This window comes from Pogonomyrmex barbatus, unplaced genomic scaffold (assembly GCF_055798465.1).
Source record: "Pogonomyrmex barbatus isolate J1 unplaced genomic scaffold, ASM5579846v1 scaffold16, whole genome shotgun sequence".
Taxonomy (NCBI): domain Eukaryota; kingdom Metazoa; phylum Arthropoda; class Insecta; order Hymenoptera; family Formicidae; genus Pogonomyrmex; species Pogonomyrmex barbatus.
In genome coordinates this window covers 5,662,473-5,681,548 of record NW_028297112.1, presented here as the reverse complement: position 1 = coordinate 5,681,548, position 19,076 = coordinate 5,662,473, and the positions used below count along the sequence as shown (strand labels likewise).

General features: G+C 35.5%; 1 protein-coding gene across 2 annotated transcripts in view; it reads right to left on the bottom strand.

The window, feature by feature from the left end:
- Positions 1-3,115: 3,115 nt before the first annotated feature.
- LOC105430881 (GAS2-like protein pickled eggs) overlaps positions 3,116-19,076 on the bottom strand; it is a 65,470-nt gene continuing 49,509 nt past the window's right edge. For both annotated transcript variants that reach the window (XM_089074207.1, XM_089074206.1), the window contains 5 exons: positions 15,254-15,455; positions 15,077-15,161; positions 14,084-14,483; positions 13,447-13,816; positions 3,116-7,496 (listed from right to left, as the gene is read on the bottom strand). In XM_089074207.1, the coding sequence (XP_088930333.1) occupies positions 6,550-7,496; positions 13,447-13,816; positions 14,084-14,483; positions 15,077-15,161; positions 15,254-15,455 (2,004 nt within the window). In that variant the 3' untranslated portion in view covers positions 3,116-6,549. The remainder of the gene's footprint in view (positions 7,497-13,446; positions 13,817-14,083; positions 14,484-15,076; positions 15,162-15,253; positions 15,456-19,076) is intronic.

The window sequence follows — 19,076 nt, the reverse complement described above, 5'->3', positions numbered from 1 at the left end:
AATTACTTTTGTTAAAATAAATTTATATTTTTTTGTAACAATTAATATTATTATTTTATAAAATCTTTATAATAACGCATAAAGAACTTTTTATTAATATGCGCAAAATATTATTTTAGAAAATAAGAAGACTACCTGCCTGCTATAAAATTATATAAGGCATAATCATTTCAAGAATTATCTTTCGCCAAGATTCAATATCTCGTGTTATTTCTAGGAATAGTGAATCATAGCCTAGCTCTTTGATCATAAATCCGCTAGGTATTTATAAAAATAAATAAAAAAACGATTTGCTGCTTCATGCACGTGGGCTAAAAGTTGCCGACAAAAAGTCACGATTACGCCATTTACCGAAACTGCTGGTATTTGAATATCTTCGTATCCGCAAGACTACATTCATCAAGACGCACATCATTCATTAAAAAAGTATTTAAAGTGTCCATTGATATGCGTCTCATATTCCACACGTAATCTGCCTATTTCGCCCACTTTCGATTATTTATCGAATAACTAATCGTATAAATTCGACGCGATCACATCCAGACGGTGATACGCGTCATTAGCGCTTCATGTATCGTGCGTTTCATTCTTTAAATGCATACGACAACAAGAGAGAAATATAGCGTGACAAATCAATTCAGATCAATATTGTGCTTAATATCCGTTCTTATATAATAAATAAATATATCGATACGCTTCATATGTGTATAAATATCTATGAGAATGTTAGTAGTTAAAATAAATATTTCTAATAAATATTTCATGTTTTATCAATAAAATTTTAACTGAAAAAAATTTAATTAAATATTTAATTAAAAAAATATTATTATCATTTTGATGTCATTTTGATATTTGTTTTACGAAATGAAGATCTCAGAATGAAATAAAATTGCCATTGATTATAATCTCATTTTCTTTTAAGACATATATTTTCCTTATACACCGGGCGCGAATAATATGCTTATGCTATATACATACTTAATGTTTTTTATTATAGTATATTTTACGATATTTTATTATAGTATATTTCTTATATATTTTATGGCGCATCTCCTTCGACGACACAAGAATATATTTTTTGATATCTCATTTTCATACAAAGTAATCATACAAAGTGATGTAGCCAAGATAGAGCACTCTTGAACCACTTTTTCTTGTCAAGGATTAAGAATTAAGATTTACTCATGCATCGTCGCGTAAATAATTCTCGTTACGGCGAGACGCAGAAATGCGTGAGTGGTGCATTCTATTTATACGCAATCCGAGTGTTTGCCAACAATAAAATCGTGGCGCAAATTCGGAGGTCATCAGCGTGAGAGCGTGGGAGTACTTTCACCACGACGTAAATGTTATTAGGGCCAAAGCGAAAAATGCGAAACATATAATACTGAAGGCGTGCTAAGCTCACTAAGAGAGGCGCCCGTTAAAATTCAACGCGTTGACAAATCACATGTTCCGTTCTCCAATACTCAGGGTAACGACAAAGTGCGCAATATGGCAATTTATCGGCGTTAATCGAATGGTCAAACTAGTTCGATTGTTATCACGTGTAGTCCATGGACAGATTTTTCTGTCAGATCTCGTTTCTACACATATTTATTCTGCATATTTAAATCTTTTATCTATCTGGATTTTAAGACCCGTATTTGTTACGTAATATTTATAGTCGACATAAAATTTGTCATAAAATTTGTTATGTTCGCAATTGAATTCGTAATGTTAAAAAAATTACAAATATTATGAAAAGTAAATATTTTATGACGCATTCTGTAATCTATGTAATCTATGCTTTCTCATATAAATAAAATAAAAAGTGAGATGTAGATTTAAACGGCACCAAAATTTAAAGAGCCTCGATTAATAACGTAATGTGATTAGCCAATTAGCATTAATAAGATTTTATATGACAAGAATCTATGTACGTTGTTTAAGAATTTTATTTAAAATTTCTGCAAAAAATTCGCAGAGACTTTTTTCATTTATTCTAAACCAAAATAATCATTGTTTTTTTGAGAATATAATCAAATCACTTTAAATTATGACGTGCGCGCGTGCGCGCGCGAAAGGAAGAACTCGCGTTCACCAAGGAAAATACGCTCTCTCAGCTTTTTATGCTAATACCTATAAACTCCAACCCAATCGTCACTGTTATTACCGAGGCTACTACGGTCGATCGTAAATCTCTCGTACGACGGTTGGACGTTTCAAAAATGGCTCCTTCCGAGATTCGCGCGCACTCGGACTTGAGAAAAGGCATATGGGAATACTGATACACATGTACACACACACACACACGCGCGCGCGCGCGCGCGCGCGCGAACACACACACACACACACACACACACACATGAACACACGCACGCACGCACGCACGCACGCACGCACGCACGCACGCACGCACACACACACACATGAACACACACGCACGCACGCACGCACGCACGCACGCACGCACACACATATGCAGAAACGCACACTATTCGTATACACCATTGTTGGTACTCTCGGGGAGAGCTGTCTCGCCATATGTGGCAAGGCCGTCCGTCTGTGTGGTACTGGACCTCATAACGGACTTTGCATACTCTTGCGCTGTCATAGCGAAACAAATCTGGAAAATACGATCAATTTTTGCAATCATTCTCCTCAATTCTTTCTACGCAAACATTTAAAAGGTATAACTCTTTTGTACACCTGTTAAGCAAAATTAATTTGTATAAACGGAACATTTTTCAGATTAGATCCTTGCGATGTGGCGGTTCTTAATGTTTATATTTTATCAGTTTATATTTTATTTAGTTGTCATATTTTGTACAATGTATCATCTGAAGCATATCTTAACAGTGAATTTTATTTAGAGATTTAATATAAAATATTCTTATTTGGCGCTTTCTATTTCTTTGACTTTTCGCTATCTTTATGCATCATCTGGTTCTCAATATTTTCATCATGTTGGATATTTACGTACCTTGATTAATCTTTCTAATTGATTGAAATATCTATATTCCATTGTTAGATAGTTTTTACGTGTAATTTTTGTACTTTCTGCACATGCACAAAAAAAATGTCACGTTATAGAATTAAATTAAACAAAATAAGATAAAGTAAGGTGATGATGTCTTGTTAAGGCCTTTTATTAATCTTTTTATATAGTTTTTGGTCAATTTACAACTGTTCGTAGATAAAATAATGTAACATAGACAACGTTGCGTATAATAATAATAGCAATCAATCTTCATTATCTCTTGATGATAATAATGATAATAATAATACTAATAGTAATCGTCGTTTTCATCGTAATCGTAGTGATAGCTGCAATAATTAATATTAATATTAATTGTTTATATTGCTTAATCGTTAACGTATGACCGTGAAATCGCTGGGGTTACAAAAGCTTAGGACTAAAAAATTAGCCTAAGATATTGCGCGCTGTAACGAGTAATATTTCTCTGATTACCAGAATGTTCTGGTACGCTGTTACAATAATACTACGATCCTTAAGAAAAGCGAAACAGCCGAACGCAATTTTCGTGAAAATGCTTCGTTCCAAACGATCGTCTCCTATCAGATTATCGAATATCGATGCAAGTAGATTTTCAATAATTTTCACGAACAAATTATAGATTTCTAATTTACTTTATGTGCAGTTCTTTTACAAAATTGAAAAATATGTAAACAATAATAATGTTGATTGAATTGAGATTTAGAGAATCGGTGCTTTGAAGAAGGGATTAAAAAAGGTATAACTTTTTTTCGAATAAAATCAAATATTTTACACTTACGTACATGCAAGCGATATAAATCTTTCCACACTCGATTATTTCTAATTCTCACTGAGGACGATATTCGGTAATCTCTAGTATCTCGCACACTTAACCCTTCATGATTACTTGATTCTTCTCAAAAAGAATAAGAATTTTCATAGAATATGTATGTGCTACATAATAATATTGCTTGTTAATTAACTTTAATTTTTGATTTTCCCAAGTTCGTGAAATATTCTTTCCCGCGCACTCTATGTTAATATCTTTGCGTTGTAATTGAAAATTTCAAATACAAAAATACATATTTTATCGTCAACTAACGCAGGGTACGCAACAAATAACTTGTGTTAATCGCGGCAATATAATTACCGAAGGGTTAAGTCAGCTTATAAACTTATTAAAACGCACTTTACACGATAAAAAAAAAAAAAAAGAAAACAAAGATATGCTTCTGAACGACGCATTCATTATATTTACAGAAGATAGAACGCCTTGTCGCCGCATCGTCCTCCACTCCAGTCATAGGTATAAATCAGCCGTGTTTCCTCGATCATCGGGTTATACGTGTACGTCTATGTGTACGTATGTGTGTGTGTGTGTGTGTGTATATATTCACTGGTCATCATCGCGGAAAACTCTTTCGAAAACGAACTAAGTGATATACACAAGTGGCCGTCTATAGACTAGAGATCAATTTAATTATATAAGCCGAGTGAAAAGTCCGATTCGTCGCTGAAAATTATTCGCAGGGATATTTACAGGTAATGTTACTTTGCGTATAAGACGTGTAAGAAAACACGAAAACACGCGTCGTTAATACGCGTAAGACGTACATAGGAAATATCCGCTCGAATTCCGAATAAGGCAAGACGGCTCGAGTCTATCGCGGCTACTAATCCCTGCTGTATTCGGGATATTCGCCTCGATCATCGCGTATTTCCTACGTGATCGACTATGTAATGTATATCTAGCAGATTAAACACGAAGACTTCCTTGAAAGCTCCGGCGGCGGAAACGAACGGAGAAAAGATCGATATTATCGTTCGAGATATCGAAAACGCGTTACTTGCGGCCGTCGTACGTGATTGCCTACTTATACACACTATGATACTAAAAAATATCCCTCTTCTACTCGTCGACAAAATAAAGTTTTTTTTTTTTTTTTCTTTCCGCCTTAATCCATTACTAAGACACTTGGTAAAAAACTTGGCGCTACGCTTGCGTTTGGTATAAAAAACACTTAAACACTGGAATGGCATTCGTCCAATGACGTACGTCGCTATCTACATGCAATGCGGTCTGCTTCAAATTGAGACGGGGAGGAGAGGATGGATATAATTTGTTTGATTTTCTCATTCAAAGGATTTTTTTTTATTAAATCCTTAAAGTTTAAGCAATTCTTTCGCCTTTACTTTTCTCATTCTCTTTTACTATTTCTCTCTTTTTCGGCAAGGTTCTATTAACACGTAATATAAATTATTTTTAACAAATGTAATCGATAAACTATACAGTCGTTTAAATAAAAATGATAATTAAATGTTGATCGGGAACAATAAAAACGAATAAACGTGCAATTACTACGGACTTTCATTCACACTTTCCAATTACATATTCTTGAATATCAGCATCGTCAATCGATCATATTAATTCTTTGATTTATCACGTAAAAATTTGTAGTATTAAAAAAAATTATCATGATTTCTTTTTATTTTCAACTTAACAACAGTAAATAATTTCTGATTTGATAACTATTTGATTTCTGATTTGAAGACTATTTTAAAAAGGATTTGATAATCTAACGATCATTATTTCAAGAGCAATCGACGAGCATACGAGATGCAATTAAACGACTGGGATTAATTGGAAAACCAATTAATACAAGATTCGCCGCAGTTAATTAATCACTGAAAATTCATCCACAGGATGAATTTTCCGATTGTATTATTCAAACCTCTCCTTCTCGATTTTTTTTTTCGCTTCAATGTCTATCATAAACATTGTTTTTTTTTCAGCACCATCTAAGCACCACCCCGATACGTGACTACTAACAATAAGAACTACTAACTGATTGACCCCATATTTTTACATTAAGGCCCGTTAAGTTATTCTCTGGTCGGACGTCTTCGATCTGCGATGATAGTCGTTGGAGATATTATGTTAAGACGAAGAATAAAAGTAGAAAACTATTTGCGATACTGCGACAACAACTCGAGTATATAATAAATATTTAAACGACACGTGAAAGCATTATAATAATTTTATAATTTTTTAAAAAAATTTTTCAAATTTAAATGTCTAAATTTCGAAATTTATAATTTAAATTAAAAATTAAAATTTGAATTTAAAGAGTGGAATTGCTAGAATAAAAATGATTAAACTCATTGGTAAAAGCCCATTTTAATCGCGTTGCTCTAATTACACGTATGTATTTCGACAAATGTTCCTATCGATTCTGCGTCCCTTAAATCAGTTTCTCCTCATCACTCATTATTCTAGATCTACAAATCTAAAAATATAGAAATATGAATTCTTCAAATATTTTCTCATTAAACTGTCCTGTCTATAAAATATATTCTTATCCTTCTTGTGATCAAGACGTCCGACCTCATTACCAAATCAAATCAAGATTAAAGCCAGATGAGAAATGCAATTACTTACTTGCGCACCTAGTTATCTTCATTGACAACAGTACTTATTCGATCAGTCTAACTTATTGTTAGCCTAACACGTGAAGGCTACCCTAGCGTATCTCGACCTTCATTGAGGTTTGGCCATCGGATGTTTAACCTCAAACGCTGTCCGACGCCACAGACATCGGTCTCTTATACGAGAGAGCACGAGGTACTGGTATCCTCGAGCATCCCTCCTGAGGTTTCGGGTCCTTTCTAGGAGTAACCGATACTTGAACGTCATGGGGCACCATCGTTCCGTTGGTATCTACCCACATTTTGGCAAAGTCCATATCTGCAGCAGCGTCGGTCGAACTAGTCTGGTAATCTTTCAGGAGACCCTGCAATTTTTGCACCATCTCGCGCTCGTCCTTCAAATCGCCCAGTTTCTGCAGAATCTGATCGAGCAACGGATTCGTCGCTTTAGTAGGCGACGATTGGAGAGAAGCTGTGCCCGTGGTAGAGGTCCTAATTCTCCTACCGTTTCTGTCGTACTGTACACCGAGATTCGGGCTAGGCCGAGACTGCAGACTTTGTCTACCAGGGCTTTTCCGCGAGAAACTGGGCGTCGTAACACACGTGGCTGGCCCGGATCTCGGATCCAAGAAGGTATCCGTTTGGATGCTGGCCCGCCGTCTAGTCTGTCGGCCGTTCCATGTCGCGCTACCGCTGACTGGCGTTTTGGAAAGCTGAGACGTAGTTATGGGCGACATCACCTTACTGAGACTTCCGGTAGGCGTTGATTTTCTTAGCGTCCCGTAACTTCCATTGGCCTTGTTGCGAATTGTACCCCCTCGATTCAGTGGGCTACCTTCCGGGCTGGAATTACTATCCTTAGGCGTTTTGCTACCGGACGATGCCTTAGACAAGTTGCTGTTCTCTCGCGCAATGGAACTGGCGCGAGGAGTCCTGTCACCCGTGGATGAAGATGCCACGCTTCTGGACGGAGACGAGACTCGTAAAGGGCTGGCCAGCCTTTCTTTTCGAACCACTTTGCGCAATCCGGTCTCGATGCTGTCAGTCTCCACGCCGGATCTTTCTTCGGGTTCCGCTTTTGGAGATTGCTCTGAAACAGGAAATAGGAAGGCGTGTATGTTTACTCTGGGACTCCGAATACTGTGATTTGTTAGCAACGATTGTTCTGACGTTAATTATCTAAAATAATCTTAAAATAATTAAATAGATACAAATCAAATGCTTCATAATTTTTTTGTTGTTTATAGCACCAGTTTATAACACCAGTTTATGCTAATACTAATTAAAGAGAGTTTAGATTTTTATATATAATTTTTACGTAAATTATTATATAAAATTTTATATAAATGTCACCGCTATATCTCGCTGATTTTACAATTTATTATATGTATTATATAATAATTATTAATCAAACATGTTTACTATATATTTATCATTATCAATTTGATACTGTCCCAATATTTTTATATAAAACTCTTGTTATCAAGTTTTACAAATACATACGTTTTTATCTACCATTGAAAAAGAGATAAATAAAATTAAATTGAAATTTTCCCACAAAATTTACACAATTTATAATTATAAGAATATATTCCTGATATAGAAGATTCAATTTATTAAAAAAATTTAAATCTTAACTTGTATCAAAATATAAATTCTCTAATTGACATAAGTTCAATCTTATTACAATAAAATTACAATTAAATTTCGTGTTTTTCTCATCAGGTGATGTCATCATGTCGCATTTCGGCCTACATTTCGCATTTTCGCGTATTTTGTACACCCACGTACGCTAAAGCAGAGAAAGTCCATTCTTTGCCGAAGAGGAGAAATTAGATTTTTTAAATTCATGTATTGATGCCACACGAGAATGGCAGAATGGCAGAATGGCGTCGGAACTCCGTCAGAACAAACGTATAAATGAGAAAACGGTAATTATAGAATCTTTTTCATAAAGCATTCTTTTTGTTAACTTTGAGAGAAAGAATGCTTTATGAAAAATAATCAATCGCGCTGAATTTGTGAATTTAACTTACAGTTACAGTTTAACAGAATCGATCAAACGTTCTCGATAACGCGTTGCGTTTCTCAATCCGATCAACAAATCAACAAATAAAAAAAGTATCGTATAAATAGTAACACGTCTGGTTAAAGATTGTTGAGCTACGACACGGTAAGTATATACGTATATTCATGCGAACGTAACTCGTAATTAAAATCTGAGAATCGAAAATCTATTTCGAGATTTCCTAGTAACACGCTGCTGGTCAAACCGGATTCAGATCTAACGAGTCCTTGGAACTTGTTATTAAAATTACGCAAATGAATTACGAATTGAATTTGTTGAAGAAATCTACGTTGACATGCTTGCTAAATACAGTTATATTAGGTTTAATATCATGGTAGCCGTTTGATATCGTATAAGACATTTATAGCATACAAGAAAAATAAATATATAATTTGCGAGAGTTTATAACAAGTAAATTATAAATTTTCTTAATGTAGCCTCTGAATCTCTTTCATGTATATCATTGAATCTTTAGCTCCATTTCCATAAAAAAAAAAAAAAAAATCAATCCCAAGAACAAATTTATTTTTTATTTGAGAAAAATTTCAAATTAGCAAGATAGAAAACATCGATACTATGTCTAAAATATTAACCATAATATAAAAGTATGTGACTGACAAAATACAACGTAACGAGAGAAATTAGCCTCATATTTTTATTCTTTTTAGGAACTAAAAAAAAATATCTCTCGCAAAAAAATTACGTTGAGCATCAAGTGACGAGAACACAAGTTGGATCAAACCTAATAAAATCGCAAAATTCATTTTGCTATCTTAAAAAATTGTATATCGTTACCAAATCTTACTCTTGTCATGAACAATGCTGAATACAAATGCAATCAACAAATACAATTTAATTCGGAAGTTGTAGACGCGTTCCATCAGATGGATCATGATGCATCTTTATATTTCTGTTTTTTTTTCTTCGCTGAGGATGATTCGAAACGTACATTGATTATGTCCATTTTGTTAAAGAAATATGTAATTTTTTAACTCTATACGTTATTAACAGCGCATTGACTCTCATTGCTTTTTGTCCTTTTTTTTATTTCTCCTGTTTTATTTAAATTTGTAGAGTCTTTAGTTAATTTATTCTACTGTTACGTTGCCATGGTTTTAATATACTTTCACGGTTGTCTCATCAGTCTGTCTTAATCGTTGCGCGATGTTTGTTTTTACTCTCGATATCAACACAAGGAGAAGCGTTTTCGCCCGAGTGAACGCGGATCTCCGTCGAAATCGAAGCGGAACGCTCGCGGTATCGCGAACGCTCAACACGCAACAGAGACTACATTGCGTACATATCTCATTGCCATTAAAAACAAGTCAAATGCTTCGGTGCACGTTTTCGAAACGTAGGCGCGCTCTAGCGCCGTCGCATAAATTAAAGATATCGATGTAAATGAAACGAGTCATTGAAGGTCGCCTCTGGCTACTTTGCGTAAATCTCAATAAAATCCCAAGATAACCACGATCCACACATTTAGCTTAGCTAACCAATTCAACACAACTGCGAACATTTACACATCATGTAAACACATTTTTGTAAGCAATAAACATTTGAAGAAAAGTAAAAGCGTAATACAATCTAATTTAAGAATATAATAAGAACAATAAGAATATTCTTAATATGATATATAAATGGAACAGGGTAGCGAAAGCTATAGCTAAGCTCACATTTATTTATATCTTTTAATTCTAAAGATCTCAATAAAACATTTGCTTAAAACGCCTCCAGGCCATCCTTTCATTTCTCATGAAATGTAACGCGAAAGTTCATCTCAATCGCGAATCGAAAGATAAAACGATGAAACACTGTGATTTTAATCGAGTTTATATTTTAAGTTATTACATTCTGTAAAGAATTGTCCGTACACACAAAAAAATAACACAAACATTAAAGCATGTAAGAGAATCTTAAGAATAAATAAAAATAAAATAAATAAAAAAAAAATATATATATAAATATTTTATTATAAAAACTTAGATTTTAATCATAATAATATAATAATCTTTGTAAATAGACATGATATTATTTTCTGCAGTTATTTTAAAACATTCTATTTGTAGGCAGTATTGTTATGAATCTAGATTCATATTTAAGTATTATCCGTATCTTATCTGAACATTAATTTTTTTATCGATCATGTGAATATCTAAACATCACAATCTTTAGATATAACAACATTACTAAAAAAGATATAATCGAGTTCAAAAATAATAAAATCTGATATTTTATTTTTTTAATCAAATAAGAGAGAAATAAATCGTGCGGTAATAAATCATACACAAAACAGCTGTATAAATATACTTTATACAAAGCTTTAAAAAGCTTAAATTAATTGGCATTACAAATATAACGGTTCTAAGTATGAGTACTAAAAAATGAACATACTAAACTTATTATATACTGCCAAGTGTTTCGAGTTAAAAGTTTAATAAATTTTCTCTTAAAAAAGTTGTTGATTTCACGTTTTCAATTTCCGTGAAAAGTTTCCAGGTCCCCGGGTTAAGTTGGAGTTATTCCAGTCCGTTCAAGTTCCTCCCTAGGAGGAAAAGCATCGGGACGATCAAAGCGGATTGCGTCGCGTCGCGTCGCGTCCTGGTTGGCCGCTGCAAACTTTTTCCACTCGCGGTCAATGCGTCAACCGCGTCAAGTGAGTCGAGTGCCGCGAAAATACACGAACGCTCGCGTGTGTTCAAGGCGAGAGCGTGCAACGAGTGTTATCGAGGATCGACCGGCGGCGATTGTTCCGAGGACAGGTTGTTGGAGATCGCCCACGCTTCGAGCGATCCCTCGCATAATCGGCGGTCGTAGCACCAGCTTAAATGTCAGCTCAGACAGAGCGCGATTTTATATAACGCAACGCTATGCGCGCTCGTGTATATTTTGAATATTAATCGTCCGCAGGGTGGTCCAAATGTCGGATCAGACACCTGCGAGCGATTTGTAGAGAGCCCGAGATGATTCGCGGGACGCGCCGTGTCCACGCGCGTGTTCGAACTCGAGCTACTCGTGATCGAATCTCGAATACGAGATCTTTGTCACGTTTGTGACTGATAGATCTCGATGAATCGATAAAAAACCCGTCTGAACCCAACGTCAACGTGATGTAATTAACGCGGAATGTTCAAATACTATATGCGCATAGATTCGCATAAATTCTCAATAATTTGTTTGCCCGCTACATTATATAAATCGCGTAGAATTTATGCAATAGAATCGAGTCAATGGTGCAAATTATTAAACTTTCATCGCAAATCTCGACTCGAGCTTGGCTTTTACCAATTCGTTTGAGCATAAAGCAAGACTCTGTTTACAATTTCCATTAATTATCGGATTATTTAACAAATATGAATAATTGAATATGAATAATTTAACAAAAATGTTAACAAATTATTTTAGATGGCGAAAGAATGCCTATACCGTATACCACCAATAAACCATGATATTAGATTTAAATCGAACTACCATTATCTCTGAAATCTCTAAAGATTTTCCTTAAATAGACGCATCATGATATTTATAAATGACCTCAGCGAAAGGTTATGAGAAAGATAAGTTAATTGAAGAAATAAACGATTCACATAAATGACTGTCTACTACGATCATGGCATTATCCTATTAGAAAAATCTGACAATAATTTAAAAATATTACGTGCAAAAGTGTCGATTTCCAAGATTTTATTTTCAATGTATATCACGATCGTATTTTTTTTTTTTTTTTTTTCACGCAAAGCAACTTTCTCTGTGCGTTTTCTTTTTCCTTTTTCGTGACAAAGAAAATTTATCACCTCTATCTATATCGTCGCGCGAAAAACGTCGTCTCTACAGACAAATTAATTCGTCGTTGTCGATATACTCGGGAGATCGACAGGCAAAGATAAACGTCGCACGCGCGGCCAAGTATTAAATTCTACTCGCGAACGCAAATGCGAGCATGAGCGCACAATCTCGTTCTCTCTATTTTCGCACACAAAGCACATGCTTCTCCTCGCTTCTCCGCCGCCTAATCGAATTTCATCTCTCGATTCGCATCGGTTCAATTTTTTTTCGTCCCGCGCCTCTCCCCCCCTCCGACACGCGACATCGCCTCCAATCGTTTGTATAATGCTCTCTCTTTCTCACCCCCCCTCTCTCTCTCTCTCTCTCTCTCTCCTTCCTCTTTTTCTTCACTCTGCGTGCACCCTCTTATTAATTTCAATGACTCGCTCGCTGATGATGGCGAATGCACGTCCAAACGCGCGGGCACTCGAGCTTGATCACCGTATTCACTCACGAACAGAGAAAACGAACGTCGCAAGAGCTTATCAATTTCTTCGAACCGGAATTTTATCACTTGAACGAGATAATATCGTTTCTCGGAGCCGAATAAAAGGACGAATGTTTTACTTGCGCTATTGCGAAATACAGAGCAGCGATTTCTGATTAAATCCCGTGCGGAATGCGATATCAGGAATATACAGGAGTATATTCACAGGGTGTCTCAATCGATAGTACATCACTCGTGTACAGGTAGAGTGTGTTAAACTGAGTAGAAAAGTTCCCTACTGTTTTATAATTTTTAGCAAAATTGGCTAGGGGTTATTAATTAACGAAAATTGTTGAATAAGCGCCTATCGGCAAATGCAAGCGCACGCATTCGCAATTGCTAGGAACACGAGAAGTGAGAACAGGTTTGCAAGTGTGCACTATATAATCAGAGTGCTCTATCATTTGTAAACCATTCATCCAAACGTCTCACACGCTTTAGCAACTGCGAACAGGAGGCTGAATGGATCTCATCGCACGTCTGAATTTAGCCGAGCGCTTGGATACGCGCTTGATCTCTTTAACTCTGATTAACAATTCCATTACTAATTGCGAAAATCGCAAAATATAGTAGAGGACACTTTTCTGCTCAGTTTAATAACGCTCTACATGGACATTGTATCATTAATTATGAGACACCTCGTACATAACATCCACTTACTTTGATAATCGGCAACCGTGGGCGAGCCCTGCGTGCTGGCAGAATTCCCGTTGGCGATGAACGATTGGACAGCACCAAGACTGCGGTAACCCTCGTCGGATACCTCGCTGCAATTGTCCGAATGCTCTCCGTCGCCGTGCGGTGACTTCGGAGCGTTCGCCGTGTTGTCCTTGCCAAAAGTGTCAAGGGCCGAGTGCTCCTCCTTGCTCGGAGTCGGGCTGCGGCTGCCGCTCGAGTCCTCGCTACATTTGTAATTGTAGATGGACGGTTCGTACTTTGGTGTGTCGTCCCTCTCAACGGCACGACGAGCCACGCCGCCCTCCACGACGTATCGTTTCGTGAATTCGCCTGGCACTTTAAGACCGCTCTCCTTCGCAACGCAAAACAAATTCCATTTCTATCGTAGTATTCCTCTTCTTTTTTTTTTATTTAAAGCACGTATTTTTATTTAAAAAACAATGAGCAATACGAGAAAGTTATCATGTCTCGTAAGATATTATCAAGTGTCTAATCTAATCAAAAGTGATCTCACTTTTGAAACATTCAAAATATATTAAAATTATAATGTTATTTTAAATGTTGCATTCTCGTATAATAAGAGAAAAATACAATTGTTTCAAACAAAAAGCAAACTTACTCGGCCGTTTTCCTGTGATTTTCCTTGATACGTTGGCGACCGCGCCTCCTCGTTGGCATTTTTTCTGAACGAATCTATGTTCTTTCGCGGTGTCGGGCTTCTCGATCTCAAGTTTGCCCTAGGCGTTGGCGACCTTGATCTTTGCTTCGCCAAGTCGACTTGATGATTCGGACTCGCCAGCAATTTCCTATGTGGCGTAGGACTTCTCGAACGTTTCTTCTGCTCGTCGCATGATTGTTGCTGATGCTGTGGCTTGCTGTTGGCTGTCAACCGATGAGGTGTGGGCGATCGCGAGCGATTACTAGAAATGCTTCTGGGTGTATGCAATTGCGCCGATTGCAGATTTTGTACCGAACCGACACTCGACGCAGAACTCCGTCGGGTTCTCGGAGGTGATGATCTGATGAAGAAAACAATGGTTAAACGTTACAATGGAATTGATGTCGGTCGTTACGGGGTCGTTACTATCTAGGTAGACACTAGGAAATTTTCAATTTCCGCGTTCGTAATAGGATGTCACGACGAATACAGTATCGTTCATAAACTTATAAAGATCAGGAAGATTTAAAAGAAAAATTGCCAACATTAATAAATTTATTTCGCATGTTATATTTTGTAAAAATTTTAAGCAGATAACATAAATATGATTTATACAATTTGCTTTCACAAAAGTTTATTTCTCTATTCATATAAATCTAATACATTTATAAACGACACTATATACTACATAACGTATACACAAGATATGTTTACGCATCCACATTTAATTATCTTGTATAGAAAATGTTTAGATTAGTATTAAACATTGGGTAAAAATACTATATCCGCAATGTCAAAAATTTTATTTCTGATAATCGAGTTGCAAAAATATTTCGTGCAAAGTAGATACATTGCTTTAAAAATAAATTTTTAATGTCGAATAACGTTAATGAAATAATAATAATAAAAGCTATAACTCAAAATTAAAACTCTCTTTAAAAAAAAAATACTCACCGTTCGTAATGCACTTGTGCGTTGCCTAGATCGAAGGATCCACCGGCCTTTTGAATGAGTTTCGCCGAAACCATTGAGCGGTGTGCTGAAAAAAATAGAAAAAAAAATCCATTAGACTCATTAGAATGTAGCTCAACAGAAAGACTTAATAAAACATGATTAATTCGTAATACTCACAGTTTCTACATCGGCATGGATCGTGTTTCTCCAAATAATGGCTGAGGGTATCCCATCCGCCGCCGACACGCACCATCACGTGACTACGCAAAACTCGGACATAGATCGTGACCTTGGTGTCGCCAATCCGATACTTGCCTTCAGCCACATGGATCATTGGAAATTGTGTCGGGCATGTGCACTCCTCTACGATATCGCGAACCTGAAAGCGAAATTAATTGCAATATTATAATATGATATACAATATACAGTATATATCATAATCTGAAGTAATATTTTTCAAAATAGGAGCCGCGATTCCTAAGAAAGTCACAAAGTTTCCCAAAATTTCTAAAATTTTTAATATTTGATTTATTAAATACTAATACTAATTATATAGTAAAATATATTGATAAGACTCATAATTATTTATTTGATAAATTTTATTAGAAGCAAGAAATCCAATACATCCATCCAACTCGAAGAAACAATACGGATAGGATATCTTTTATTCGATCGCAAACAAAACAGTGTAAAAATATATCTGATTTCTTCCTTTTCTTGAAAAATCGGGCTCTAATAACTTTCAACTTGATTTGTTTGTTGCATTTGCAGACAGAAACATCCTAAATCGAAAGGAGAGAGAATATAGAACGTCTTCGATAATTAGTAGGAATAAAACGAAATTCTCGGAAGTCATGCCAAGATGGGCTCGAATGGACGTCCACCGTTTCGTTAACAAGGTCGCAGAGAGCAGGTAAAACCGCTCGATTTCGTCTTTCGAGTTGCTTTCAGCGGCGATCGCTGAATCATGCCGAACAAAAACGCAGAGTCGCTCGTGTAAGATCAATTACTAACCCGGGAAACCTTGCTTTTCCTGCGAGAAAGTCGTTCCTACTCACGGTGTAATGAACGAAAGGTCGCACGTCGCGATTTTGTCGATTCGCACGTTACAAATATGATAATCACTATGATATTCATGTAACACGAATTTATCAAGTTGTAATTTCTTTCTTAGTTTTTTCTTTCAATCATATAGTTATATTTCTATGAAAATTAGCAGAATAAAATGCATCTTAAATAGCTCTGCCAATTTGTAGTTTTATACTAAAGAATCCATTAAATCCATTAGTTTCATCTCTCGCAAGCGATTTTTAATATCTTTATTTGTACGCTTGACATTTGACGTTCGAAAGTAAAGTCATAAATTCCAAAAAGGGCGAGTTATTCACTTGACAACCAACACAGCGAAAAGGACTGTTTTCACAACCATCTCGCAACCGCTCGAATTAGAAAGCAGAGATAATTGCGCACGAGTGTTACGCGCATTAAAGTCTCCAATTTTTCAATTGAAGGAGCGTCCCTTATGAAACAAGTTCATTTTACTTCGTCAAGGAAGAGATAAAAATGTGAGAAAGAAAAACAATTCTTTTTTTCTTCTCGGGCAAAAATTTTTGAAACGTTGAGAAAGGAAGAGATACGACAAGCATATCGAATCAATATACGAGTTTTGCGTCTTTTCATCTCGCCGAAGAATAAAATACAATTGCTCCTTTGAAGAAAATTGCACAACAATAATTCATGTTCATGATGCTCAGGTCTCGGTATTTACGATCATTACAATCATTATGCAATAATCGCATAATATCCATCGAATAATTGCAAGCATATATACATATTTATAGTTACGGTTTAATTGAAAAATAAAGAATTTTATGATCTTAATTAAATACCGGTTGACCGATTAAGTCAGGAAAAAAAGAAGTTTGATATCTTCAATTTTTGATGTTCGCAAATAGAATTCTTTATATATATATGTCAACGTGCCATATTTCTATAGCGATATTAGCTATAACGTAAAAAGAAGTTAGAAGACCGTCTGATTTCGTAGAGTACGCGAGTTCTTCTACTACTACTGACTGATTCAATTCATCAACGTCGAGTTCAAGTGACGTCGCCGTTGGCATCGCTGACGATTTATTGACCCGTCGCGTAGGTACACGCCCGCGATCGATCGACCGATCGCATAACCGGTGACTGCCTTTCTCTCCTCCCGCGTATACGTTATCGATCATATCAGCCGATAGATAAGCCGGCAGATCGATCGATCCGTGGTGTCGCAGAACGACGCCCTAGTATGTGTGTGCAGCGGCTCTCGCTTCATATTGATCGCAGTCCGTCTGGTGATATCGCGGTCGCAAATCTCGCGCCGATATAACACGCGTGTCCTTGGGAGTTCACGCGAGATGGCCACTCAACGTATCCCGCGATGTCATTGATGCGGTCATTTATCAATGAGCGCATTGCACGCTGATATTCTCCGCCGGAAGTGATTATTGATTAGCCAGGGGAGGGGGGGAGGGGGGTCAGTGAGATCGGCAGAAAATCGAGGATCTGTGATCAAATTGGCACGACATACGAAGAAAACACTAAAGTGTAACACTTTTCATAATTCATAACTCCTTATAAATATTAAAAAAAAGTTGCGCATTTTTTATGTCAAAAAATAAAAAAATGGAAAACGTACTACTAATTTCGCAAATCTAGCACACCTCTCTTCCTTCCTATGAATTACAAGAAATAACAACATGTATATCATACTTATTATTCGAGGAAAAATATCGTGCTAGTTATTTACTTCAATTCTAGCGACAATTCTCGTTAGTTCTAGCAGAGTTTTACGTTTTAAAATTATTTTTAAACTCTGCTAGAATTAAGAGAATTGTCGCTGAAACTGCTGTAAATAATCAGTAGACCATTTTTTTACAATGTGCTGGCTTCTTAATTAAAAAATTATTTAAAGATCCATAGCTACTGGACTTTTACTTGAAAATAATTGTAAAGAATAGAATTCTGCTAGAACTAACAAGAATTGTCACTAGAACTAATAATAATCAATAATAATCAACTAATAATAATCAATTTTTTCAACTCTTTTTCTTTAAAGATCGTGTATATATAATATTTAAAATGTATGAAAAATTGATAAATTTTTAAATCCTGATTTCAAGTTATATTAAATGATGCAATAAAACTAACAAGAACTGTTTGCCAAAAAATAATAATATTTATTATATTATTGTTATACTTTAGAGGAGAAGATATCATATTAGATTCGCGTTATTAATTAATTAGAATGACGTTTTTTCATTTTTAATTTTTTTTTATATAAAAAATGCGGTATTTAATAATTATAAGAAAAAATAAAAATTCTAATTGTTTTTCTTTTTATATTAACAAAATGTCGTGCTAACTTCACAGATCCAAATATCTTTTATGCGCGCGCGCGAGCTTATTGATTATTGAGACTATTTAATTTATGATGCGGAAGATGTTCCGTTTGTTTCTCGATCTGGCAAGGTGGTAGCACGAAAGGTATTCCATTGTTCTTTTATATACTTTGATAAGGAATTGTTTAAATGGGGTTAGCAATTAGTTATGTTTATCACAGGAAAGCAGTAGCAAAAAGTAGTGCTAATATCTTTTGAATTTCCTAAAGATAACTACGTTTCCTTGGAAAAACATTTTCTTGCTGTCTTCAATGTATAGCATTTATATATTTTTATACTTTCCAACACAAGCAGATTATTAAATTATTTCTCATAACTCATTTTAAGAAAAGATTCTATTTGAATTTTTTTCTGCAAATAATTATTGAATTTTTATTAAATTTCTAATAAATCTCCGACTCATTTTAATTTTGGTAATCGTATTTATTATCATCTTTATCAATAATTATAATTTTCGTCCATTTTGAACTGCTTTTCAATAGTTCGAAGATCGGTATTTCCTTTGCAATGGATATTAAACCCACCACGCTATCGATCATTCTCCCTTATCGCTG